This window comes from Lissotriton vulgaris, unplaced genomic scaffold (genome assembly GCF_964263255.1).
Source record: "Lissotriton vulgaris unplaced genomic scaffold, aLisVul1.2 SCAFFOLD_1442, whole genome shotgun sequence".
NCBI lineage: Eukaryota > Metazoa > Chordata > Amphibia > Caudata > Salamandridae > Lissotriton > Lissotriton vulgaris.
This window is the reverse complement of record NW_028248104.1, coordinates 1-27,453: the sequence shown is the minus strand read 5'-3', so window position 1 is coordinate 27,453 and position 27,453 is coordinate 1. Positions and strand designations below refer to the sequence as shown.

The 27,453-nt window shown below is 46.0% G+C and overlaps 1 protein-coding gene across 1 annotated transcript in view; it reads left to right on the top strand.

Annotated features, from left to right (window-relative positions):
• RNF34 (ring finger protein 34) overlaps positions 1-23,151 on the top strand; it is a 234,934-nt gene extending 211,783 nt beyond the window's left edge. The window contains exons 5-6 of the mRNA XM_086949881.1: positions 2,215-2,268; positions 22,382-23,151. Coding sequence (XP_086806007.1) covers positions 2,215-2,268; positions 22,382-22,639 — 312 coding nt within the window. The 3' untranslated portion in view covers positions 22,640-23,151. The remainder of the gene's footprint in view (positions 1-2,214; positions 2,269-22,381) is intronic.
• The last annotated feature ends 4,302 nt before the right edge of the window (positions 23,152-27,453 follow it).

Sequence of the window (27,453 nt, the reverse complement as noted above, 5' to 3'; positions counted from 1 at the left end):
GAGAACTTTCCTCCTTCCACTTCGGTGGACCGGACCCAATCACACCACCACAGCCGATGTTGTTCAACTGAAACCCGGATGGGCCAGCACTCGAGACCCCGGCTTCCGGGCAGATCTAGGCCGCAAACTTCCACTCAACATAACTTCGTCAGCCGAGCAAGTAGAGATCTCGGGATAGCGCCATGGGTCTCACGGCAGATTCACGCACATTTCGGCTGGGCGCAAAGACAGGATAAATAACAGGATATTCTGGCGGGAGGCAGAGGTCGGCGGAGCCGGGAGCCTACGCGGCCATCTTGGTTGCTAGCATAGCTCCTCCTCTGTTTCCAATCTTGATTCTCGTTGCTTGTTTGTTTGATAAGAACGGGCTGGAGCAGTGCGTACTCAATCTTGATTCTGGTTGCTCTCCTGTTTCATTCGAGCGGGCTTGAGCAGTGCGTAATTGATCGTTTTCCAATCTTGATGCTGGTTGCTCTCCTGTTTCATTCGAGCGGGCTTGAGCAGTGCGTAATCGATCTGTCTCCAATCTTGATTCTCGTTGCTTGTTCGTTTGAGAAGAACGGTCTGGAGCAGTTTGTATTCGAACAGCTTCTAATCTTGCTTCCCGTTGCTAGTCTGTTTCTGAAGCTCGTAATGCCTTTTTCTTTCGTGCTCCTGATGTAGATTGACCAATCGATTTCCGTTTGGGGGTCATATCTGTCGACGATGCTCGCAAATTCGCTGTCTATTTCAGTATTTGAAAGTTTATGAGGGCCCTGGGGGCCGATATTTTTTTTTTTTGACAGAAATACTTTGCGGGAGTGTACTCAACAACTTCCCAAAGTTTCATGGCGATCGATGAATGGTGTAGTAATGCATAAAGGACAAGCAGACCGACAGAAAAAAAAAAGATATTATCTATCTATATATATATATATATATATATATATATATATATATATATATATATATATATATATATATATATATATATATATATATATATATATATCCCCATCAGAAGTAGCCAAAAAGGGGGAGAGAAGCCTCCGGCAGAATTTGCATCCATTTCTTTATTGAAGGTCACAGCGCACAAAGCACGAGCGCAAACACCAGCCTCTTTATGAAGTGTTCATGCCAGACGCGTTTCGAGATATATAAATCTCTTCCTCAGTGGCAGCAGTCAACTCATGCACGGTATAATTGCACCAATTTAAGTAGTTACACCTTGGCCCCAGTGGGCGTGGCCACTCGTATGGCCTTCTGGATCTTGTGGTGCCTCATCATTGCTTTCAAATGAGTCTGTTTCACAAAATTAAATTAAATCAAACCACAGTGGGCAGGGGTTTCATGTCTTTGCCCTGTGCCTATTTCGCTTCAATTGTGTCCTTCAAGGATTCTGCTCGCCTTCGCATGACACCGCTTGGCGCCCTTGCAGATCCACATCCTCGTGGTGGGTTTCCCTCGCGGCTGCCCACTGTGGTTTGATTTAATTTAATTTTGTGAACTTTGTGAAACGGACTCATTTGAAAGCAATGATGAGGCACCACAAGATCCAGAAGGCCATACGAGTGGCCACGCCCACTGGGGCCAAGGTGTAACTACTTAAATTGGTGCAATTATACCGTGCATGAGTTGACTGCTGCCACTGAGGAAGAGATTTATATATCTCGAAACGCGTCTGGCATGAACACTTCATAAAGAGGCTGGTGTTTGCGCTCGTGCTTTGTGCGCTGTGACCTTCAATAAAGAAATGGATGCAAATTCTGCCGGAGGCTTCTCTCTCCCTTTTTGGCTACTTCTGATGGATATATATATATATAGATATAGATATAGATATAGATAGATATATATAGATATAGTTACATACATGCATGGTTTCTATGCCTTATTTGGCAATTGTAAGGAATTAAAATTCCTACAATAAAGCAGGCGCGCTCTAGCACTATAGGAATAAGCAAAGGAGATTCTGTTTTCTAATAAGTGAAGGAAAAATGTGACCAGATGCAAACATTTAAGTTAACATTTGGGCTGGTTTTCTTCGAACAATAGTGCAATAGCTGATCTAGTTCCTGTTCTTATAAAATTTGTGATTGTCATTCCCCTGCTGTTTCAGAAGCTGCTGCTGTTGGATAAGAAAAATGTTTGTATCCAATGAGGTTTACTTGTATGAGTGTGCTTGTTTATTTGTGTCTAATTCTTCCTTTTCTGATTACTTTCCTTGTGTTTGTGTAGGATATAGGTGAGACGACCTCAATCGCTGAAGCAGGGGAAAGCCATGAAACACAGGTAAGATTTGAAGCAAGAATTTCCTGAAAGGAACAAGCTACTGTTATTAATTGAAAATCCACAGTTTGTGGATTTCAGGACAGCTGCTAGTTTCCTGCCGAGCTCGATTTACTGACTCCTACAACTTTCAAAGCTTGCACAGAACTGTGACCAACTGATGCCTACTGTTTCCCATCATGAACTGTGTTTTGGAATGTCCTGTACCTCTGTTGTTATTTCTGTAGTTAGTGGATAGCCTTGGAATTGCTTACATTCTGAAGTCCATTCCCCGAGTTTCACTTCTTTAGTGACTTTGCACCTTCAAAAGATGTTTTAACATCTTACTGGTATGAGGTGAAGTTTTTTTAAGAGGGGAAGTGCTTCCTAATGCTCTGACGCCTCGTGATGGGTGTTGGACTTTATTAAAAAAGCCCCATGATGTCTGTGGGATTTCTCAGCAGTGTGTCATTGCAGAGCAGAGTGCTTTGTTTAGTCACTACAGGCAGATGCTTTACTCCAAGTACTCAATAAATTGGACCAACAAGTGTGTTCACACCCGGGTTTTACTGGAGTGCCGTTTGCTAAGGTCCTTACCCTATTACACCATACAGCCAATATTTTTGATGATGATACTTTACCAAAGCTCGATTATACCATTGATTGTTCTTCATCCTGCGACATGAGGTATCACAATGAGCCTGAAAGTGATAACCCAAGCATAGTGTACTGCACGTTTCGGGTCCAGGTGGGGTAGGTTCTAAATATGGGTTTCCATTCATTCAGTTTGATTAAAATGGGAGAGGCATAATATGGAGAAGAGTACAAACACATTTTTGGTTTCCAAGTTCCCTTCTATATCCCGGTTTCTTTAAAGATAACAGAGGAATTAAAATAACTAGTGCTCCAGAAAGAATAAAGACTGTCTTAACCCCATGGTCATGATTTTTGTTTTAACTTTGCATTCAAGTTACTTGCCTTTGCGCTGCATTATGTCGAATTTGTAATGAGTTGTATACTTATGTGTGCGGCTATATAGATACAGACACAAATTTAAGACTAACGATAGTGAAAGCGGATAAGCCATCCAATAGATGCCTCGTATAGGCATATAACGCTGCTCGAGGCAAGGTAAAGATGCCAGTGACCAGATTAAAAAAACTGAAGCATGCAAAAAGTGATGAATAGAATGCTTGAATTAATCTCACCACTGGTAATTACTCAAGCCGTATTCCAACACATCGTTATTTTGCACACCATGCCACCTCAGTTTGGACCCAGCCATATGCAAATCAGTCTTGAACCTGCTCCAATGGCAACAGTCCAGCCCGAACTGCCAGGTCAGGTCCTCTCTGAACCAGAACAGAAGAAACCCAGGCCCAGTTTTGCCCTAGTTAGGGTTTATCAGCCATGTATAGCTTCATTCCGGTGACAGTGTGCACGGGACACGCATCTGGACACACCTGTCTCACACATCTGGGCACACCTGTCCCACACATCTGGGCACACCTGTCCCACACATCTGGGCATACCTGTTCCACTTAGGGTGAAATACTAAAGCATGCAAAAAGTGATGAATGAAATGCTTGAATTAATCTCAGCTACTGATAATTACTTGGGCTGCATCGTGGTCTGGAATGCAGCCTTGAGTAATTACCAGTGGCTTAGATTAATTCAAGCATTCTAGCAATCACGTTTATGTATACTTCAGATTGTTCTTGTTCACCTAAACAGTTCTTCCATGCCAAATAGGGGAACTAAGCTCAATAAGGTATATCAGTGTATGGGGTACACAGAGAGAAGTAATGGAACAGACTATGGTGATGTCTTTAGACTGGAATGGACTTACATGTTTGGGGTCTTGGAAAGAATGGAAATTGAGCCCACTTCCAAAAAGTGGGTCATGCACTTGTATCAGCAGCCATTGGCCAGGGTGTTGTAAACTGCACTCTATCGGGCCATTTCTGTCTGGGAGGGCTGGCCGCTTTCTCTCTTGATCTTTGCTACAGCCTTTAAGCATAGGTTAGAGAGCACCCACTGATTAAAAGAGTGCAATAAATCGTAGTACAAAATAATCTTGTTCTATGCATACTATGTGCTGCTCTATGTGGCACAACCTGGCTTGCCTATTTCCAGACTCCTGCAGATATTTGGGAAATATTCAGGCTGCATGATACCATAACTGCCGATGCACCAGAGTAGTAAATGGAATGTCCATTACAAATCTCACTTAGGGGTTTTCAATACTTATGCATACATGTGACTCCAGATGTGAATCATGTTCTTATTAAGAATGTATATACACTGCTAGACCTGTTTAAAAAATGATGTCTAGCATTAGGCGGTCTCAGCTATTATCTTTGGGCAGGGCCGCTGTATTAAATATGGTGACCTTGCCAAGTTCCTGTGCACCCTTCTGAATATTTCATTTAGGTTTCTAGCAGACTTCTTTATTAAGAAATGGTGAGGAACAGTGCACTTTTTTGGGGCGATAGCTCTCCCAGATGTTAAAAAATACTTTTGGGCCACACTGTTGATAATGTTTAATGAATGGCTATTTTCTTCCCAGGTTAGCCTGCTGTTAACACCATCGATGCTCATGGTATTCTCCTGCGGTGCTGAATAATTGGAAATCCCATTGTTCATGACGAGCTCAGCTCGTCATGAGTGTGTGGAGGTTTACATCATGACGAGCTGAGCTCGTCATGAGCGTCCAAAGAGTTAAGGTCGACAAACACGTCATGAGGAGCAGATGTACAGAGCGGCACTATATGACGATAGACTACCTAATAACTACCGGCACATTAACATACAGTGGTGACTACTTGAAAGGAAATGAAGACATTTTTAGGATGTGAGGGTTGTGTTCACTAATAAAACTCAATTGTGGGGCAGTGATGACTTGGCAGATGTGGTTAAACTCCAGGGGTTCCTTAGGTGGAAGCTTATAGGCATAAGCAAACTGGAAATCTATGGAAATTCATGGACTTTATCTTATTTTGCTCACACGAAAGCCAGATGACTGACTTGGAAAGCTTTGGATTGATGTAGGTTAAGCATGCTTTAGCCACATAAATTATAAAGGGGAATGACTCTAGGGGACTCCTCCCCACTGGAAGACTGGGTATTTCATAAAAGAGCTATCTCAATGATATGTAGAAAATAAATTCATAAATAACTCTCCTGATATCCTGCTGAAATTGAAAGCTGAATGAGAGGTGGAATTCTGGGACTTTGAGGAGAAAAAATAGGAGGTGCTGAGAGCTCCTCGCAAATTGACAACAGAATCAGGATTCTGTTTTATACAGTTTGCATCGCACGCACATCTTATTACATCAGAATAGTGCTGCAAAAACTAGGGAAAATTGACACCCACAGATGTGTTTGGGGTTGCAACCAGATTGAGTCCTTCCATATTCTACGTTCGAGCCAGAAATAAATCTATACTGGTGGGAAAGTACGGGATTGCCGGCAGTTGGTGACTGGAGTAAAAATGGAAGATTCAGCTAAATTGCTCTTCACATTTGATTTGGAGGAGGGGTGGCTGAGCGTTCGAATTACATTAAAATGTTGGTTGTCCTCGACATATTAGTCACAAAACAGACTATTGCCAAACGATGGGGAGCGTGCGACTAACCAAATTTACGCACCTGAAAAGAAGACGTGGACTGGTGCATGCTTGCAAATAAGCAGATTCATGAAGGCAGATGATTCCAGGCGAAATAAAAAGAAATGGCAATCATGTCAATGATATAGAGGAATTTACATAAAGGTGTAAAGGCTGAACCAGGCTCTGAGATTGAGATTAATCGGGGGCAATATAAATTGCATTGACCACTCATGGCTGGAGTTGTCCATGCGCCATTGAGAAATGACCACAGCCACCAAGCTGCCGGATAACAAATTTGTACTAATACTGATGACTACTTGTTCTGTTTGCCAATTAAAATATACTTTAATCATAATGTAAGACTAAGGCATCAAGCATGTGCAGACTCTACTTCTGTAGTAGGGGATCTCTGTGTATTGTCATAATCATCTGAATAGTCCCGCCCATGTGTGTGGAACCTGGAGCACTTCATTAGATATATCCTCTTAAGTTGTCCTCTTCTGCAGTCCTGCATAGACACTTAAAAGATAATAGACAATAATGCAGCCTAAAAACATCTAGGCTACACTGGCCATTACTTCATCCTGAAGTGAAAAAGATAGCCAGGTAACAGTTCAATTTATCTATTTTACTAAGTTTCACACAGAAAAACTCCCTTTCACAAAGATCCCTTTTTCATGATAGAGATGAAGGTTTGGACAGACAAGCCCCCATAGGCTGCCATTATGTGTCTGTAAATGCTAAACTTAATATTCTGTTGTTGGCTCCAGTACCTTTAACATCCGTAATATTTGAAACTCTCCAGCAGAGACAGTTGTCTTGCCCCTTACTTCCACTGGTACCTGGCTTGCTGGAACCAGCTATGGAGCTGTTCCTGACGCCTTCTTCATTAAAGTCTGCGCCTTCCCGGCTTCAGAAAAAGGACAGAGCTCCCGATTTGGATCCTATCTTTCTCCGGATGGATCCTACCCCGGACTCTGTCATTGTGGTGGCAGCAAAAAAGCAGCATGCTACAGCTCCAGTGTCTTCTCTACCACCGGACAATCATAAGCTGGAGTCGGTGGGGAGGAAGGTCTGCAGCTCTGCAGCCACATGATGAAGGCGGCTAGTTCGACTGCCCTTTTGGGAAGGTATGGCCGCTCCCTGTCGGAATCGCTCAACCAATTTGTGGATCTCCTACCCAGGGAAAAGTGGGAGGACTTTCAGGAAATACTGAATGAGGGATGATGGTCTCTAACCAGATCATCAGTGCGGCGGCGGACACATCACTCTTGCCGGCCCACAAATATTGTCATGGCGTGGCTCTTCAAAGGCATTCCTGACTCCGCCTTACTTCTTTAAACCCAGAGGCTCAGCAGCGCATAGCAAACGTACCATTCTCTGGCTCGACTCTTTTCGGTTCTGTGAGAGGGACGGGCGAAAAAAGAAACTAAGAGGTCTTATGCATGGATCTATTTTGGCGTGTTTATTTAAAGTATGTGCACAAACAAAAGTAGATCAAGCATATGGCTGTCTTCTAGGGGTGGGTTTCTGGGATGGTGGATGTTTCCCTCTGGTGATACCGTCTTCTCTCCAGGCTGGCGTCGGTGGTGTTCCCCCGGCTAGCGTGTAGAGAAAAGAAACAAAGGTGGTAAGAAGGGCTGTTAGGCGTCTCTTTGAAAGGAGTACCACCCCCAAGATGTTTTAGAGAGGTTCCCAGGTCCAGTAGGATTGGAGGTGTGCAGGGATAGGAGCAAGAAGAGGGTTCAAAGAATATAATCTGAGACGGTTCTTAACTTGTCCTTACTTCAGGACCTACTTTTATGGAAGGTTATCATAATTGCAATACGGGCTTCCTTTTTACCCAAAAACCACGTTAAGCGTGTGGAGTTATAAACAAGAGGGAGCACGAGGCTTATGAGGTTTTTTAAGAACAAAGAAAACGGCAGCCCTCAGATCCCAATCGGACCTTAGTACCTTCCTACGGCTGAAAACAAAAAGGAAACAGCAAAACAAATGGCCCCAAACCCACACAAATCCCGGTGACCCAACCCGTAACGTTTTTCCACCGCCACCTCCCCCCCAAAGCCTCCCTCCAACCCCTTCGCCCGATTCACGCACCGTGAGAGCCGTAACTCTCCAGAGTTAAGGGAGCACTTGGGCATCCTCCGGGGATGTCCACCAGTCTTCAGACCAAGTCTCAGCCTCCCCTTCAGCAGCGTCGTCCCAGTCTGTTTTCGGCGGGGCTGTAGTCCTCAGGTAGGTCCTGGTCACCACTGGTCCACGTCTGGTTTTGCGCGTCTTCTTCCCGTGTGCTGGCGTCTTCTGGGTTCTCCCCTTCGGTCATCAGATCTGCCCTCCTAATGGCCCCGGTTGCATCCCATTGGCTGTGGCTCCCCCCTGGGCATTCCTTCAGGGAAGAGGACTCCAGGTTAGTTAACCCTCTCTGGTCCGGGCCAATGGAAAGAAGTTCCCAGATAAGACTCCTGTGGGGGCAGATTACGGGTGTAAAGGCCGGCTCCTTCTCACAGGTTCACATGCAGATGAGGAGATGGCACGGATGAAATCCGAGATGGAAACCTTGAAGGCTGTTGGTTTGGAGAAACCCAAAGAGCAGCGTAAGACCTTCCCTCCCACCCCCCCACCCCGTTCCAACGGCGGTACGCCTCTCAGAGGTTCCAGCGTGGGCAAGGCTGTCGGTATGGTCAACAACAGCAACAGTTTCAGCGACAACCATTTCATAAAGGTCCCACCAGCAGTCTACAGGGAACAAGGCTCCTGTTGGGCCTAAGCCCTGAAAGGTTACTTCCCCCTCTTCTGTTACCCACTCCGGCGAGGGGAAGCATTTGAAATTACCTGGCAGAGTGGCAAAATATAACTCTGGACAATCGGGTGCTGAATATTGTTCACAATGGATATTCTCTAAGTTTCATCAGCCCTCATCGAGTTACAGGCGAAAAGGGCTATAGAGACAGTTCCTCTTGCACAGAAGGGAACAGGACTGTATTCCAGATTCATTTTTGTCGGAAAGAAAGACAAGAACAAGTTCAGGCCCATTCTTGACTTGCGACAGGCAAACAAGTGGATTCGCAGAGAGAAGTTCTGCATGTTATCCTTACATCAAATCTACCCTAATCTCCTTCAGGGAGATTGGTTATGCGGAATAGATCTGCAAGACTCATATTTTCACGTGCCAATAGCGAAAAAACATCGCAAGTTCCTGCGTTTCACGGTTGGAAACAATCATTATCAGTATGCAGTGCTTCCCTTCGGCCTGAAGTCAGCGCCCAGGATGTTCTCCAAATGCATGGCTGTGGTAGCAGCACATCTGCGGAGGGACAAAGTGTTCGTCTACCCATATCTGGACGACTGGCTGATCAAGACAGTGATGTTCCAGAAGCGCAGCTGCATTTCAATCCGATTTCGGCTCTCCTTCGACGTTTGGGCCTTCACATCAACAACACGAAGTCTGTCTCAACTCCGGTACATGCCTGCAGTATCTGGGAGCAACTATCGATACTTGCAAGGCAAGCCTGTGTCCTTTGGAGGAGAGACGCTTATCAGTCCTTCAGAAGGCTCAGGTTCTCATGACCATTTCCTTGCCGATGGTGAGGACGGTGTCTTCTCTCCTGGGTTCTATGGCGTTTTGTATCTTCCTCACTCCACATGCACGCATGTGTCGCAGCAAGCCCTCCAGTCCATCAAGTGGTGGTTCTCGCCTCACAATCTCCTCTGAGGGATTCCGATCCACAAGGAGATACCGGCTCAGACCATTGTGACAGATGCATCTGTCCACGACTGGGGAGCGCATTCAGAACACCTTCAGATACAGGGCACATGGTCCCAGAAGGAGGCCACGTATCACATCAACTTCCTGGAACTCCGAGCGGTTCATTTGGCGCTGAAAGCTTTCCAGCCTTTCTTTCCCACCAGTTCCCTGCTTGTCCAAACGGACAACACAACGACTATGTACTATCTCAACAAGCTGGGGGGTTCAAGATCTCACCCATTGTCTCAGGAAGCACAGACAATCTGGAATTGGCTGCTGGCCAGGGACCTGACCATAATGGTAACTCATCTGCCAGGTGTGCAGAATGCTCAGGCAAACGCTCTCAGCAGACTCATTCAAGAAAATCACGAATGGGTCTTAAACGACAAAGTGGTAGGAGAAATCTTCTAAAGATGGGGTACTCCAGAGATCGATCTCTTTGCCACCGCAGACAACAGCAAATGCCGAGACTTCGCCTCCAGGTCTTGCCAACCGGGGATGCTGGGGAATGCACTGTGGATCAACTGGTCGAACAGCTTTCTCTACGCTTTTCCACCCATTCCCCTGATCCCGACAGTGTTGATCAAGCTTTCCCAATCACAAGCAAAGATGATCCTCATTGCTCCGGAATGGCCTCGCCAGTGGTGGTTCACCGATCATCTACACTGGTCTCTCCTGCCACACCTTTGACTTTTGTGTCGGCAGGACCTTCTCACGAAGTTCGAAGGGCAGATGGTTCTCCCCAACCTCTCGTCGCTGAATTTGGCAGCGTAGCTCCTGAGCTGGTGCAGTATGGACATCTAAATCTCCCTCAGAACTGAATGGAGAAATTAAGGGAAGCACAAAGACCATCCACAGGGACTTCCTATGCATATAAGTGGAAGAAATTTAGCATTTGTTGTGCCTCTAGGAATGCAGATCCTACCTACTGCAATGAGGATGTCATTCTTTCGTACTTGCTGCATTTGGCTCAATCTGGCCTTCATTTTCATTCCATTAAAGTTCACCTAGCAGCTTTAACTGAGTATAGGAAATGTCTTTCACAAACTTCCTTTTTCCAAATCCCAGTCATCAAAGATTTTCTGGAAGGTTAAAAGAAGGGGTTTGCTCCTAGTAGGCGTCCTTCACCTCCGTGGGAGCTTAATGTGGTGCTTCTAGACTGATGAGGGAGCCTTTTGAGCCCTTTCATAAGGCTTTTCTCCAGCATCTGTCCTGGAAGGCAGCTTTCCTTGTAGCCATAACATCGGTTCGCAGGGTGATTGAAATCCAGGCTCTATGTTGTCAAGAGCCTTACACAGTGTTTCATTCTTCTAAGGTAGTCATGAGAACTCGCCCTAAATTCCTTCCGAAAGTGGTGTCAGAGTTTCTATGTATCAAACGATTTCTTTACCCATGTTTTTTCAGCGTCCTTCCTCTCCTGCAGAGAGATCCCTTCGTTCTCTCGATGTTAGAAGGGTGTTGAAGTTCTACTTAGATAAGACTAAGGAGATTCGTAGATCGGATCAGTTGTTAACGATGACTCTGTCAGGACTGGTCTTGCTACCTCCAAGCAATCCATCGCTAGGTGGATCATGTCCTGTATTCAGTTGTGTTATCAGAAAGCCAACAAGACTCTAGTTAGTAAGCCTAAGGCTCACTCTACCAGAGATAAATCTGCTACAGCTGCTTTACTCCGTAACGTCCTTATTGCAGAAATCTGTAAGGCTGCCACTTGGAAGTCCGTCCATACCTCTGCTAAACACTACTGCCTGGACTCTGATGCCAGGGCAGGTGGCCAGGATTGGGAGGCTTCACTGAGGAATCTGTTTGCACAATAGTGGGTCTGTTTGTTTCTTCCGCCGCTGGGGTTGTTGTTTGGGGATGGGCTTGCTATTCTATCCAGATGATTGACTATACACAGAGATCCCCTACTGCAGAAGGAGTCGTTTCTTACCTGTAACTCCAGTTCTGTAGTAGGTGTATCTCTGTGATCGTCAAAAGCAACCCACCCTCCTCCCTGGTGGATGAAACAGAGATATCCAGAATTAAGCAGGCCCTGCTTTACATGCCTTTAAAAAGAACTGAAAGTAACTAGCCTTTGGCTGTGAATCATGGGATACAAAGGGTCTCTGGAAGGATTTCTTAAAGGCACAGTATCCATTACAGACACCTAATGGCAGCCTATGGGGGCTTGTCTGTCCAACCCTTCATCTCTATCATAAAAAAGGGATCTTAGTGAAGGGTAGTTTTACTATGTGTGAAACTTAGTAAAATAGTTACATTTAACTGTTACCTGGCTATCTTTTTCACTTCAGGATGAAGTAATGGCCAGTGTAGCCTAGTTGTTTTTAGGCTGCATTATTGTCTATTATCTTTTAAGTGTCTATGCAGGACTGCAGAAGAGGACAACTTAAGAGGATAAATCTAAAGAAGTGATCCAGGGTCCACGCACATGGGCGGGACTATTCAGATGATTATGACTATTGCAGATATACCCCTACTACAGAACTGGAGTTACAGGTAAGAAACTACTCCTCATTTCTGCGACAGCTGGATAAAGAGATGAGAGAAGAAGTAGGAGCAGAAAGACTGGCTTTTGACAGTATGAGGATGTCTGGGAGTTTCTCCTTCTCAGTCTGTTCGGTTTTCATTTTTTGAAACTTTTTACTGATCTGCTGACAAAAGGCAAAACACCTTACATCATTCGAAATATATCTGCATCTGAAATCCTGAAATCTACAATAAATCATCTTACAAAGACCAAACACAGGTAATAACTACCAAAAGAGAATTGTTTTTTTTTTAGCTCAGAAAATCAAAGGTTTTGCATTCTCCCCTCCAAACTCCTGCTTCTCAAGGACATGACAATGTCCCCATAACAACAAAGTAAAACATCAAGTGCCTGCTGTCCCAAGGTGTCTAGTTTGATATCTTTGTCTCCAGCAATCCCTGAGCTGGTCACATCAGAATATATGTTGGGTTTATCAGGAAACCAATCGAAAGCCTAAAAAATCTTAGTCAGAAATTATCTCAGTTGCCTACAGTTCCTGCTTTCTTTCCTCAATGGCCCTACTCCATTTCGGAGATATGTGGATTCTACAGATATCCCTCTATCTGGAAGCAGTGTTTATCACTACTGTTCTTTGATATTGCCACCATTTCTACAACAGTTCCAGGGCCAAGGGATCTCTATCTCTGACCCTTTTAATGTAATCATTTTAGCTCTCTGAACCCCCAAGAGTATCGAAACCATTCTTCAGGACCTGCGCAGTGAAATTTGTCGCATTGGAGCTCCCAAATTGGTTTTTCACAGACAATTGCATAACCCTTAATACTCTGGTCCTTGAAGCTCCCATTGTACTGTTCATACGCTCCTTCCACATTACTGATGCACGAATGCTGTGCCTCATGCATGCTAATGGTCTCCACATGTGAGTGCGCCCGATAGCCAGACCCATTCAGCTTCTGTTTAGTCTCCTGACCTGCTTATCAGTTTAACCATCTTGTTGTTTCAGCTTTTCCATCAAGCCCTCTTTTTGTTTATCTTTACAGTCAAAGGCTGTAGTCTTGAATCTTCTGTCCTTCCACAGCTTTTAGAGTAGGGATTCCAGAACTTATAATATGGGCAATCACAGATGTAGGTCATTCCCAGAATCCTCAGTATGAACAGGGTGACTCTTAACAGCAGCAGGACGATTTACAAAGAAGTCCTTCTCTTTGAGCATCTTTTCATCCTCTAAGAGCCATGTTTAGCGTCCAGTTATGCACAGCATCTGCATAAAGTAAGGATGTTGTGAGAGACCTCATCCTCTCACAATACCGCCTCTATCCACGAAACATCTGTCTCAAAAGCTGGTCATTGTGTTATAAACAATGCAATGGGGCAAGAATAGACTCAAAGGCCTGTTGGCTCCCTCTGCCTTCCCTTTTAGCTTTTCTTTGCGACACTGCTGTTGCCATATTGACTAGTCTGCAACAGGCCATGCCCAGGTATGCCGATTCCAAAGCTAGTCACTCAAGTAATGGGTGCCCCTCACTCATTCTACAACGGTCATCCCTGGGCGGGGACTGCTCCACGCTGCATCACCATCTTGAACTGCAGTGTGGCGAGGTAAGTGGTCTCAAAAATAGGTTCCTTCTGCACCGACATGTCCTCCTCCTCCCTATAGTCACTTATTAAGTCAGGTAGCCTAAAAACTAGGAAATAAAACGGCACTTCTCATAGTGAATGCAGGCAGATTAAATTCCTTAGTGCAAACATTGATTTAGTCTAAGTCCGTCTGGTTACCATGATGTCCCAGTAGTATTAGATGTTGTTCAAATAACTCGATGGTATGGATCACAAAAGCAAAGTGGAACCATTTTCGGTACAATTTAGCATTAGTGTGCTTGAGAAATTGGAACAAAGCTCAAGTTGTTCATTAAGTTCCTCCCTCAAAACTCTGTGGTGGCTCCATAGGTATTATTGTCTTTTTGGTGGTTTTTCTCTCGGAAGAATGAGTCTTTTTATGATGATGTTCTTCACTTTTTGGAGGTTCACAACCTGTAAGCAGTCTTCGTGAATCGCTAATATTCAATGTGGTGACATAATTGAGCAGGCTGTAGAATTTGGTTACACTTGTGCTAAGCATGTGCCATTGCCTTTTCCAAAAGTAGTTTTCCAGGCCTTCTTCCAGACCATCATCAGCGTCTGTCTCTCATGTTTCCATTCACTTCTTTCAAACCTCTCGGCCCTAGTAAATTGATAGCACTTGTGACAAGGTGGATGCTATATGATTGCTGTTTTTAAAAGATATAGGAGTTGGGCCCTTTGAGGAATACTGCTATGGGTGAGAGTTTATAGAAGAGTTTATGGGAGAGCGATTATGGAGAGGGTGATTGCATTAGAGCATGTGATCTGCCAGTGTTTCAAGGAATGTTACCAATTTGGAGTAGATGGCCTCAGATGGTGTGCCCGCTTCAATATATCGGTCACGTCACCCCGGGGCTAACCCTGTGTTTCTATACTCCACTTCAGGAGCACTTCTTCTTCCGTTTCCTCTATTTGAACCCCTCAACTCCTCACATCACACAGCTGCTCTGGCATGCTGGGCCTTCCGTATACTTCAATTGGAGGCGGAAGGGACTTGACCTAGATTCTGGTACCACTGGGGCACAAGCGCTTTAGAGTAACAGTGGGTAAGGATCATCATGGCCTTGTTTTGGCCCCACAAGTTAATCCTGTTGCATTATCCACTCGCGGCAAGTATTGTCCGTGTATGGCAGCATACTGTGGCTTAGAGTCTGTAGTGGCTCAGATAGGGAATCTAGTGCAGAGGTCTACAGCATACCCTCCACTTTTATAATCCTACTGCCCTCCTGTGGCACGAATGAGTACCAGGGCCGGACCGGCCATAGTGGGCACCGGGAGTTCCTCCGGTGGGCCGGAAGGGTGAAGGTCAGTTTTGTACCGGTGGGGACTTCTTTTGTTGCTGGGGGCTGGTTCCACCCTCTTCCCTCCCAATCCCCACCCACCCCCCGCCCCCACAATCCCCCTCGGCCAGTCGGACATAATTGCCAGGGCTGGTTTGCAATCCCAGTTTGGCCTAATGAGTACTGTAAGTAGGGAAAAGTGAAATGAGGCGTATTCCTTATTCCTGTGTACTTTCATCTCACCTCATCACACCAGAAGGATGTATCCCGGAAGAATACTTTTCTATTGCTACCTAAATGTGTCTCTGGAAGTAAGAAAACCACACAATGAGAAAACCCTCTTGCAGTGTAGATGTCCATGAAAAGTAGTATAACCTGGAACACATTTCAGCATAGGCAAGGTATGAGCCCCATATAGGGCGATGTGTAGTACCTCCTCATCCTTGATCATTTAAGGCAGAGCCTCCCCATTTGACTGGCACCACTGATGCCAAAGCAATAATACTTTGTTATGACTTCCCATAACATAGGGATCTTAGGAGTTGGATGAGTCATAAAAGTGTCTTTTATCTCGGAACCCTCGTCATTTTCGCATCCAGGGCAGGCTTCCCAGATTTCTATTGGGCCCGGTCTTGAGTGAATTGCGAGGGGCTGTATTGCATACTTGGACCAAGCCAGGTAGGTTTAACATAAGAGCCCTCTTTGAGACCACTGTATACCTTGTAGACTGGTAATCTCTTGGCTGGCAGGTGTTAGCTATCAGAGGATGATATTTTCTAGACTGTTAGTCTCAAAATTGAATGAGACAAGTTTAGCTGCTCCTTGGTTGACAGGCTCAGCCTTTGCTTGAAGCTGTATCGTCAGAATAACCAGCAACCCAGATGAAAGTTTATTTTTTACAATGTGTTTATCCTTGCTCTAGCTGTGCTTTGTATGAGGCCTTTGTTTGGTATGATGGTGATCTGATAGAGACTTATAGCCGCATTAGAATTATCCCCAGGCGTCCGTCTAGATCTGAAAATGTTTCATGAGCAATACCCCTGCGCTGCAGTAGATGGTGTCATTCAACTCTGCGTGGTGTTTTCCAAGCTGCAAGCGATGTGTACGGTGCCTATGTAGGCGCCACTTTGACGCGCTGACGTCAGTTCTTTTCTTTCTGCACTAGTCGGCGCAGATCCAGAGAGAGCTACACTCAGTTATTTTTTGACTTACTATTTATTTTACGTTTTGGCAAAGTTTTTGGGGGATTTTTCTTCTTGGTGTAGCAGGGATGTCCACAGGAAAGCTGCCTTTGAGCCTTGAGGCTCCTGTCACAGACAGATGTTGGTGACGGGATGCATCTTGTTTGCCTCTGGTGCCTTGAACGCGACCACGAGGGGAAGATCTGCGTCGATGCCGCGCAATGCACCCTAAGGCCTTGAGGAAATGGTCTCTCAAACTCCTTGCATCTGGTCATACGACGGTGCGACAGTCTTGATCCTAGTCGAAAGAAGGGTCCTTGGATCAGTCACAGAGCCATTAATCTTTGTCCCAGTTGAAGTCCTGGCATTCGAATTAGTCCTTTAAATAGAACAAAAGTAAGAAGTGGAAGAGATCTTTGACTTCACCCCGTCCGTCAAAGTCATCCGATGAGATGAGGGAGCATTGTCATTCAAGGCCAGGCTCTGTAGTTGGGCCTGCGCCAAAGCCAGCTCCGCACCTCCCGGAGTTTTCTGAAGTCAGAGCGACCCCTGCCGAACTCTCCAAATTTCATGAGGCCATGCACCTCATATTTGGGTGGCCCATCCCTGCTGGCGCATTTTTGGGCCTCATGGATTCGGGAGTGACCCCTACTGGTTTCCTGCCGGCTGGTCTACCCCTGGCACCAGTCGGGCACTTGGATCCACAGATGGTTCCAGACCGGCGCCGATCATACCACCTTCACCTTCCAGACACTGGTTCCGATGTTGATGCACCTGGCGGCGCCGTCTCCATTCTCATTCCTGACTACATGGAGCCCGAGGGGCGTTGTCTGTCACCGACTCTGGCGCTGACTGGAGTCTTGCCCTCCAGACCAGAGCCTGAGGCCTATTCCTATGGGTTAAGTAGGACTAGGGGAAGATTGGGAAAGGCCCCTGGACCCTGAGGAATAACAGACCCTAGATGCCTACATTTTTTATTTAAAGAGTTTTATATAGCGCTGGCTAGACCTGGAGGTATCCGAGCGCTTTACATGAGGTTCCACAAAATTACAAGATTACATCAGTTGCTAGACGAACAATTACAAGAGCGTAGAAAATGAGATAAGTGAAGTGTAGAGGGGAAGGGGGTACGGGCAAAGGGGTGGGAGGAGATACGGCAGAAAGACGCAGGAAAGTCTGTCCAAAGTCCGGCTGGGTAGGTGACGTCAAGGGGGAAGTCCCAAAACCCATCTCCTCTATAGCTATCAGGTAGCTCCACCGGCTTTGGCCAAATAGCTAGGTCTCAATGGGAAACATTTAAGGAACATGGAGGGCAAAATAAATGGAGCGTAGAGGGGAGGGGACAGGGAAGGTGAGAAAGGAAGGATAGGGGAAGAGACAACGAGAGACAAAATGAAATCTGTCTAAAGGCAGACTGGGTAGGTGACGACCTAGGAGGGAGTCCACTGCCCATCTCCCCTATAGCTAAACCAGGTTGCTCCATCGGGCATCAGACAAAATAGTTCAATCTGAATACATTGAGATAGGAGAGAAGGAGAGACATAAATAGAGGGAGGATGCAGGAAGAGACGACAGAAGAGATGAAAGGAAGTCTGGCTAAAGACCGACTGGGTAGGTGACGTCCAAGGAGGGAATCCCCGACCTGTCTCCTCTATAGCTAAACCAGGTAGCTCCATCGGGCATCAGACAAAATAGCTAGATCTTAAATGACGAGGGAAAATTCACAGGTAAACAGGGAGGGGACTAGGGCCAGGACAGGTGAGGGCAGAGGTCAGTAGCAGGAAAGTGGAGAGGAATAGAGCGGGAGGGGTAGGGGGTAGGTAGTTCGGTAAAAGTTTGCATGGATCTGCTTCGAGTCATTCAAAAAGCAGGTCCGTTCCTTCTCAGGCACCATCTTGAGGTTAAACGCCGAGCTGGTATGAGGAATTGGTGGATGCCAGTGGACTGGACACCTCTCTAGATGCGGGCATAGTCTCTACTCCTACATTGGCTACGGAGGAGGTAGCTTCTTTTGCAATGGTAATGAGCAGAACCGCCGAGGTCCTGGACCTTAACCTGCCCTCCGTGACAGTCCAGACTGACATCTTGACAGAGATGCTTTAGATGTGAGTGACCACCTCAGAACTGATTCTCCCATTTAATGAATCACTTATGGGCATTTTGCTTGGAAACTGGTCCAAGCTCAGCACTGGAGCTCATGTGAACAGAACAATTGCCTGTCATCGCCTCACCCCAAGGAACCCCAATTTCCTCATGCAACACCCTACCCCTGCTGCATTCCCTACCACTCCACCGAATAGGGAATCCAAGAGGCTAGATACCTTGGGCTAGAAAATGTTTTCTTCGACTAGCCTGACACTGCTGTCCATGAAAACTCTGTTCCTTTTGGGCTGTTACTCCTAAGCACTGCAGGATTAGGTTTCGCTTAAGCTGCCCATGGTCCTGGAGGAGGCCTGGGCCATATGAGACGTGGGCTGGATATGACTAACTCTAAAGGGATAGCGGTTTCTTCGTTGTGACCTTACGGAGCCACAACTAGCTGAGACCAACCAGCTTTTCAGGGGATGTCTAAGCCTCGATTATAGACATGCCCTTTGATGGTTCCCGTTTCTTTGGAGTGCCAGAGCGCTTTAAGGATAGTAGGGCTATGACCAGGCCCAAGGGCCATTCCATGGCCCCTGCCAAACCCATTCCGCCTTTCGATCCTTCTGTGGCCACAGAAGGGGCTTCTAGCTGCGTCCTTACTCCCTCCCCCCAACCCCCGCCACCATGCCGTGCACGCTCCCAGTCTCTTCGTTTCTGAGGACGTGGTACCCCCACACTCCAAGGATCCGGCAGCCAGAGGTCGGGTCAGTTCACCCCCCCCCCGACCCCCTCCCCAGCAGTGGCAGCTTCCAAACATCTTTAGTTTACCCTCCAACCATCATAAGCAACCAGCGGTAGCCAGGATATGCCATCACCTGCACCACTGGAGGTCGATAACATCAGACCTTTGGGCTCTCCAGATTGAAAGGGCTACTTCCCTCCCTTTTGTGACTACGCCTCCACATATGCCACCCACTTGTGACAGGCTGACGGAGGACCACCTCTCCTTACTCTCCCAGGATGTGGCAACTCTCTTGGCCAAGGGACCATAGAGAGGGTGACAATGCCAGAAGTAGGTCATGGTTGTTATTCCTTCTACCTTCTGGTGCCCAAAAAGGATGGAGGCCTTTGCCCTATCCTAGATCTGCACCCTCTCAATTTCTTCCTTAAAAAGGAGAAATTCTGAACTCTCACATTCTCTCAAGTCCTGTCTGCCCTGGACCCGGGAGACTGGATAGTAGCGTTGGACTTGCAGGACGCATATTTCCACATTCCCATCCGGCCTGCCCGCAAACGTTACCTGCTATTCATGGTGGTCCACCAGCACTTTCAGTTCGCCATGCTCACTTTTGGCCTTACCAGTGCCTCTTGTATGTTCACCATGATGATGGCGGTGGTTGCATCTCATCTGCAGAGATCAGGTGTACCAGTCTTTCCCTATCTTGATGACTGGCTGCTGAAGGCGGGCTTGCCCCAGTCAGTCACCTCCCACCTCCAGACTACAACGGACCGCAGCTGACTCCCTCTCAGATGGTCCTTTTCATTGGAGCTCTTCTGGACACGGTGTAGTCTCTGGCTTATCCTCCTGAAAGACGCATTCAGGATATTCAAACTATGATACTAATGTTTCAGCCTTTATCCTGGGTTTTGGTGAGACTGAATCTGAGGTTTCTGGGCCTCAGGGCCTCATGGCCTCCTGCATCCTTCTTGTGACACATGCCTTCTGGCATATGCAGGCTCTGCAGTAGGACCTGAAATTCCAGTGGCCGGAGCATCAGGGGAATCTCTCCGACATGGTCCATATCACGGAGGGAACTGTAAAAGATCTACAGTGGTAGTTAGCGATCCACGATTGGGCCAGCGGTAGACCCCTCTCCCTTCCCCTTCCCCAAACAGATATGATGGTGGTGACAGATGTGTCCCTTCTGGGATGGGTTGGCCATCTGGAAGAGGTGGAGATCAGAGGCCTCTGGTGAAATCTGAACTCCACATCAACCTACTGGAGCTCAGAGCGATAGGAGCTGGACAACTCCACCTCCATCGGGTAGTGGGTACTGCTCATGAAATATTTTCGGATCTAGTCTGACGCTTGGGGGTAATTTTAAGGTACAGAATCTGAGGCTAGATAGTCTCTACCAGATAAGGCGGTACCAAAGGTAAGTAACTTGTTCTTTTATACCACTCCCCACTTCATGGTCTCTGCTGGCAGCAATGCGCAGGAGCTAGAGGGTAAGTACAGAGGCCACACACTGGATGCTGTCCCACCGACCTTGCTTAAAGAAACAATGCAGAGTTATGAGAGGAGAGAGAAGGAGCAGGTTACTGGAAAAAGGCTGCTTCCAACGAGGGACCTCGTGGTACTCCTGGAGATGAAACAGGCAACAGTTTTTTTTTTATTAAAGAGGAGCGGCTACAGGCAGATAGTGTGGATCTAGGCTAATAAGGCTACAAGTGGAGGATGCTCCTTCCTCTAGGTTTGCTCTTTATTGATGGAAGACAAAAAGTGATTTACTATTAGTGACAATTCATATTCCGCTCTCTAGTAAGACATTGACAGAACCGTGGGATGTGAGAGGCTGAGCTTCAGGCATTGATCTAATCTTTTGGGGACCATTGACACGTCTCAGAGGATGGGAATCAAGTGTGGGTATCCAACATTTCTTTCTGTACATCTTTCGTTTTTGCTTGTATTTTTTATCACTAGAGTTAATTACTCAAGATCTCCCTTTTTCGTTCCAGCCTTTATGAGCAACAGTGCCTAGGCTTCTATTTCATGCATATTAAAATAGTTATCTGGGGTTTAAAGAAGAAAGCCATGATATCTGAAAAAATACTGAAGTGGTGAAAACAATATACACCTATTTATAGTTGTGGTTGTGGGTCAACTCTCAAATGAGTTCTGATCATGGTCTTTTTTTTTCATTGATCGATTAGTTTTATTGTTAAACAAGCTATGTTTGACTAGAATGTATTGTGTTTTGGTATGTATCTTGTCAAGTCAAATGATCTTTATTCGGATAAAAATATCCATTCTCGTGTGTATATCACAATTTACCTTTCTGCACCATATAAAAGTCATATGTGAACATTCATTACTAATGTTATAGAAAATAAAATGATCGTATGTGCATGTTAGCCCTCATTAATAGAATATATGAAAGTTATAGCATTAATACATTGTGAGACGATTTAAGCACGCGAGGGGATTGATGAAATGTGTGTCTTAAATACTTTTTGGGAGTGGAAGAATCACCTTTGTTTGCCTAAGTACTAATACCTAGATTCCCTTAGTGGTATCGGGCAGACTATTTATTTGATATTGGGCTCACATTCGCACTCATTAAGCACAAAAGCTTGCAATAGGATTTCATTGTGGTATTCAGTCACCCGGCGGACCAAGTGCATACAATTTATGGTTTTTATGAAGGTTGGACATATAAATGTGTCAGTAAAAAACATTTTTGTGTGTATTCGAAGAATTTGAGTTTTGGCAAAATTAGTGTTGCAACTTTCAGGATCTTACCCTGAAGTTTCTTGGGAAACGTCTTAGACCTTCAAAAAATGTGATTTTGTTGACCCAGCAAAAACACCCTTGAATTTTCTTCAGCTCCAACTTCAACATGTTAATTCCCTGTTACTGCTATTTTCAATCCAAAAGAGTTCGGAGGAATTAATTTTATGTACATTCTAAAGATAGTCACAACTGTTCAGTTGGATTTGTCAATGGAACAACTTCTGTTGCAACAGTTGATTGTTGAAATAGATTTGCCTAGCCCGTTGTTGCATGAGGTAGCTGATCATTCATGGATTTTTTGCCACAAATTGTAGAGTTTTCTGCAAAAACATTAGGCTTGCTTTGCAGGACATATGCCCATCCTGCGGTTGGCTATTCGTGCATGAAGTGCTCATTCACTCCCCAGCTATAAATTGGAAACTAATATAAGATAAGCTTTTTTTAATAATTATTTGAAATATGCACGGAGATTTCCGAATGGGTTATATGATGTTCCTTCATGTTTAAGACTGATGTCTACCTTAAAGAGTCAAGTAAAAGTATAACATCTGTTATCAAAGATATGTAAATGTAGTTCTTGATTCTAAATTAATATAATTGTTTTTCAGACTATGGCACTATCAAGAAAGAGGGCAAGAGCTTCGCTGTCCGATTTATCAGCTCTTGAAGATATTGAAGGGCTGACTATCCGCCAACTTAAAGAAATCCTGGCTCGTAATTTTGTAAATTATTCTGGATGTTGCGAGAAATGGGAGCTAGTGGAGAAAGTAAACCGACTGTACAGGGAGAATGAAGAAAATCGTAAGTCGTGTAGGTTGACAATTTGTATCGGGTGTTGCAGACTCCTAGTCATTGCAAAATTGTAGCAGAAACTTGGGACCATATTGTTCAAACTTCCATTTAGGCTTCTGATTACTATCGTTTATAGCACATTGACGTGATCAATTTTCTCCTGTTTTTGTTATTTTGATGCTGGTTTATGTGTGAAATAATTTTCAGACGAAATAAGCTAGTTGGCTTCTGCCACTGGAAGCATGCATGAAGTACTAAATGGTTCAAGAGGACGACTCAGGTTTTGATTTCTTAAGGCAGTGGCTAAATAATTGAAACTTGCATGTGGTATGGTCTTTTGATGGTCGTCTAGTTATATTCTAACTGTGTAACCTTTTAAATAGTTTGAATACAAGTAGCCATTTATTTTCAGGAGTGGCTATTTTTGACAATTTTTTGCTGTGAATTGTGGTGCATTTCCATAAAATACGAAAGTAAATTTCCAGTTGCTACATGGAAAGTATTTCTGTGTTGGAGCAGCTTGAGTGAAATATATGTTATTTAAAGTGGAGCTAAAGTCAACATGTTTTATTCTTGCCTGTGGTCCATTGATCCCTCTACTGATCCACTGCATACCTTATCATGTTTGTGTTGGTTGGACATTTTAAGTTCTATTGTGGCAGCACAGTTGTCTCTTACTTATTGTTACCAGTACTTTAGATTGTCTGTAAGGTGGACTTTGCCTCGGGTCCAGAGGAGTAATACTCTCACTTCGTAATATTGACTGTTTGTATGTACCTGTCCCCCTTCCATAGCAAGGCACGAAGGACTGTTGAAATTTTTTTTTTAAACCTTTATATATTTATGCACAATACACAGCTGTCAGCCTACAACCCAGTGGGCCTGCCGCTATGACATTTAAACATTGACGTCTCATAATCAGGCCCCCCGGTATCTTCTTTGGGGGTTAAGCAACCCGCAATATAATCCTGTACATGACGTAGAATCAAAAGACAAGTATTGTAGGTTTAGTTTTGGAATTTTGATGAACTGAACTAACAACATAAAACACAGACACATGGCAATCATCAATTACAGGGAATCAAAGGGAGAGGGCGGAAGAATCCGACTAGCATACTATGATGGAGCATATGTCTCGAGATGAAGGGCGGCGAGGAGATCTGTCCGTACATACTATTACAAACTTAAGCCTGGAACGCCAACTAAGGGGACACAGCGAGATATCAATGGTGTAGTCTTGTGGGGGAGTGCAGACATTCCCACGGTAAGTGTTCCATTGGGACCAAATTCTACCCCATTTCTTAGGTCGGCCCCGGACCACATACTGTCTTTTCTCTGAACATACACCAGTCCATGTTCTCCTTCCAAGCCTCTATCGTAGGTGGTCTGTGGGAACCCCAGAGTTGCGTAATATCCCTCTTGGCCACCATATTACCAAGAGTCGCCCAAAAAGTCTGGGCCGTGTTGTAGTCCGTAGGTTCCCAGACATTAAGAAGGCATCGTCTGGCCTCAGGCAATAGAGAGACCCTGGTGACTCTTTCCATAATCGCATGCACTCTAGACCAGAAGGCAGCCACCTCAGGACACTCCCAAATGATATGCAGGAAGGTACCACTCATACCACAGCCGCGCTTACATAGCCCATCAAGAGAGTAACCCATTCGCACCAGACGCGTACCAGTTACATATACACGATGGAGGATCTTCAACTGTACGAAACTGAGGCGGGCGGGTATGGCCACCTCCTTAGGGGAGGAGACGGCCGTTTCCCAATCCTCGTCATCTAGTTCCGGGCCGTCCGCGATCCACGAAGCCCTGAGGCGCTCAAGCAAATCAGCCCTGTTATTGATGAGCTTTTTGTAAATCAGTGATATGGTACTATCCGGCACATGGCCGTCAAGGATACGGTCCTCCAGCGGTGAGGATTGGGGAATCTCCGTCCCCGGGGGGAAAACGGAGGTCAAGGCATGTCGCACCTGAATGTACCTGAAGTGTTCCTTGTCATCAAGCTCATATTCAATTTCGAGCGCCTCAAAAGTCTTAATACTACCTCTGGACCAGAGATCCTCCACCTTGCTTATACCAATCATGTCCCATTTATCGAATCCTTTTGTTCTCCACAAATTGCCCAAACGGTCAGAATCATACAACGGTGTCACTCGGGTCAACCTATCACTCCACCCCATAGCAGCATTCGCGTCTCGCCACACTCGCACAGCACTTTTAGTGGGTCCAGTCAGGGCGTCAAATGGTTTCTTAGAATACAGTGCCCTGTTAAAATTCCCACCCGGCAGAAGATGTTTATCCATTGCAAAGGCAGGAGTATGGCCAGGGGCGTAAGTCACATGATTAACTGCGCATAGCTGCGAGGCCCAGTAGTAGCGTCTGATGTCAGGGATGGCGATGCCACCGTCATATCACGGCAAAGTGAGTTTGGGTAAGGAGATACGAGCACGCCCGTCCCAAATCAGTTGCCTCTGAAGGCCCTCAACCTCACGGAAATACCCCGTAGGTATAGGATCAAAGAAGTTCTGGAGTGCATATAGGAATCTGAGGAGCGACATCATCTTAAAGAGAGTCGCACGCCCCAATGGGGAAAGGGGCAGTCGTCGCCACCGTGAGACGTCAAGTTTAAGCTGCTGGACGGCGGAGTTCAGTGAGACATGAATCCCCAGGTACCTAAAACCAGTCTCGCCACCTGAATCGGAAATCTACGGGGCAACGGGGGTAGATCCCCAGCCAGAACGTAGACGCAGGACTTGGTCCAGTTGATAACAAGACCCGAGTTCTTCCGAAGGAGGTAAGAACATCGAAAAGCACATTAAGAGACTTCCGGGGGGAGGTGAGATAAAGAAGAATGTCATCTGCATATAGCGAGACACGATCTTCAAAGTCAGGGGTCCACTGGATACCCCTGATCGTGGGTTCCCAGCGAAGCCACTCTTCCAGCGGCTCCAGAGCGAGAGCAAAAAGCAACCGAGACAGCGGACAACCCTGACGGGTGCCACGTCCAAGTGCGAAAGTACCGGAAACCCTGCCATTCACCACCATCTGGGCTAGCGGTCGTTCATAAAGGAGCTGCACCCAGGCGATAAATTTCGAGCCGAAACCAAACTTAGCGAGAGCTGCCCAGAGATACAGCCATTCTATCGTATCAAATGCCATAGTGGCATCGAGGGAAGCCAAACTGGCTGACTCAGTCAGAGTTCCAGCTCTCGCGAGAACTCCGTGGAGTCTCCTGAGGTTAAGAGAGGTATTTCGGTGCGGGATGAAACCGGATTGATCCGGATGGATCAAGTCGCCGACCACCTTAATCAGCCGATTGGCCAGTAATTTAGCAAGTATCTTGGGCTCAGCATTAAGCAGTGAAATAGGCCTGTACGAAGCACAACAATCGCGCGGCTTACCTTCCTTGTGAATGACAACGATGGTGGCCAAGTGCTGATCAATAGGAAGGAGACCAGTATCGAAAGCCTCGAGAAACATATTTCTCAGATAGGGCGCCATTTTGTCGGACCTTAATTTGTAAAGCTCAATAGGCAAGCCATTGGGCCCCATGGCCTTACCAGATCGAAGGGCGCGAATGGCACCAGCGACCTCATCCACTGTTATAGGCGCATCCATCATGGCCCTATCCTCATCAGAGAGGCATGGTAACGCGATATCGCGCAACAGCAAACGGGAGTCACACTCGTCTCTATCGCACACTGAGGCTTAGACCGTCTGGAAATGGTCCACAAAGCAATCAACAATCCCAATCGGGTCAGACACACGATCCCCATTCGACTTTTCAATCACCGGCACAACTCGATTCGCTCTCTCTGACTTATCCAACCACGCAATGAGCTTACCCGCCTTATCACCCACATCGTAGAGTCTACCCTGCTGCTCTCTATTCAAGACTTTAGCAGCGTCTGTCACCAGGGCTCTATAGTCGGCCTGCTTCAGAGCTAGGGAGTGTAAAGTTGCAGGGGTATCATTCCCACCCAGGTCACTCTCAAGTACTATTATCTCATCTTCGAGACGCGCTAATTCTTCATGTTTGGCCTTCTTAGCTGCAGCAATCAATGACAGTGAATAACCCCGAATAACAGTTTTGAAAGCCTCCCACAGTGAAACAGAAAAGGAGACAGACCCCACATTTTCAGTAAAGTAGTAATCAATGGCCTTGACCAGCTCAGAGCGCGTCTTGGGGTTTCGCAAATACCAAGGGTTAATAGGAGCAACTCTCCCCTCACTACCTACCCCAACCGCAACCCTTAGCCACAGGGGAGAATGATCAGAGATGCCCCTAGGGAGGTGACAAACCTCTCGCACGGAGGAAGATTGGGCCGACGGCAGTAAGAAATAATCAATTCTAGAGAGACTACCGTGGGCCCCAGAATGGAACGTGTATTGTAGTTGCGCGGGGTGTAGCATCCTCCAAGCATCCACTAATCCAAAGGTTTCCAGCAGTTCAGAAAGCCACTTCTGGAAATTTGGTAAGTCTCTGGGCGGGTAGCGATCAGAGTTGCCAGAGACCACAGAATTAAAATCCACCCCAAGAATAAGGAGACCATCAGGAAGCCCCAGCAGAAGCCGACCAAGGTCAGCATAGGTAGTGGCTTGCAGACCCGGGGGGACATATATATTAACTATAGAGAGCATCTTACCCTCCCATCTCCCCGAAATAGCAGCATATCGACTCCTATCATCAAGCATTATCTTGTCTATTTCAAGGGGCAGAGAGGATCTAATCAGGATGCCCACCCCTCTGGAACCGGAGGTGAATCCAGCATGAGCAACCAGCCTATACCCACGTCTATCCAGAACCCGGCAAGCATTCCCTATCATATGGGTCTCCTGCAACAAAGCAATATCAGGGGACTGGCGTCGAAGGAACTGAGAC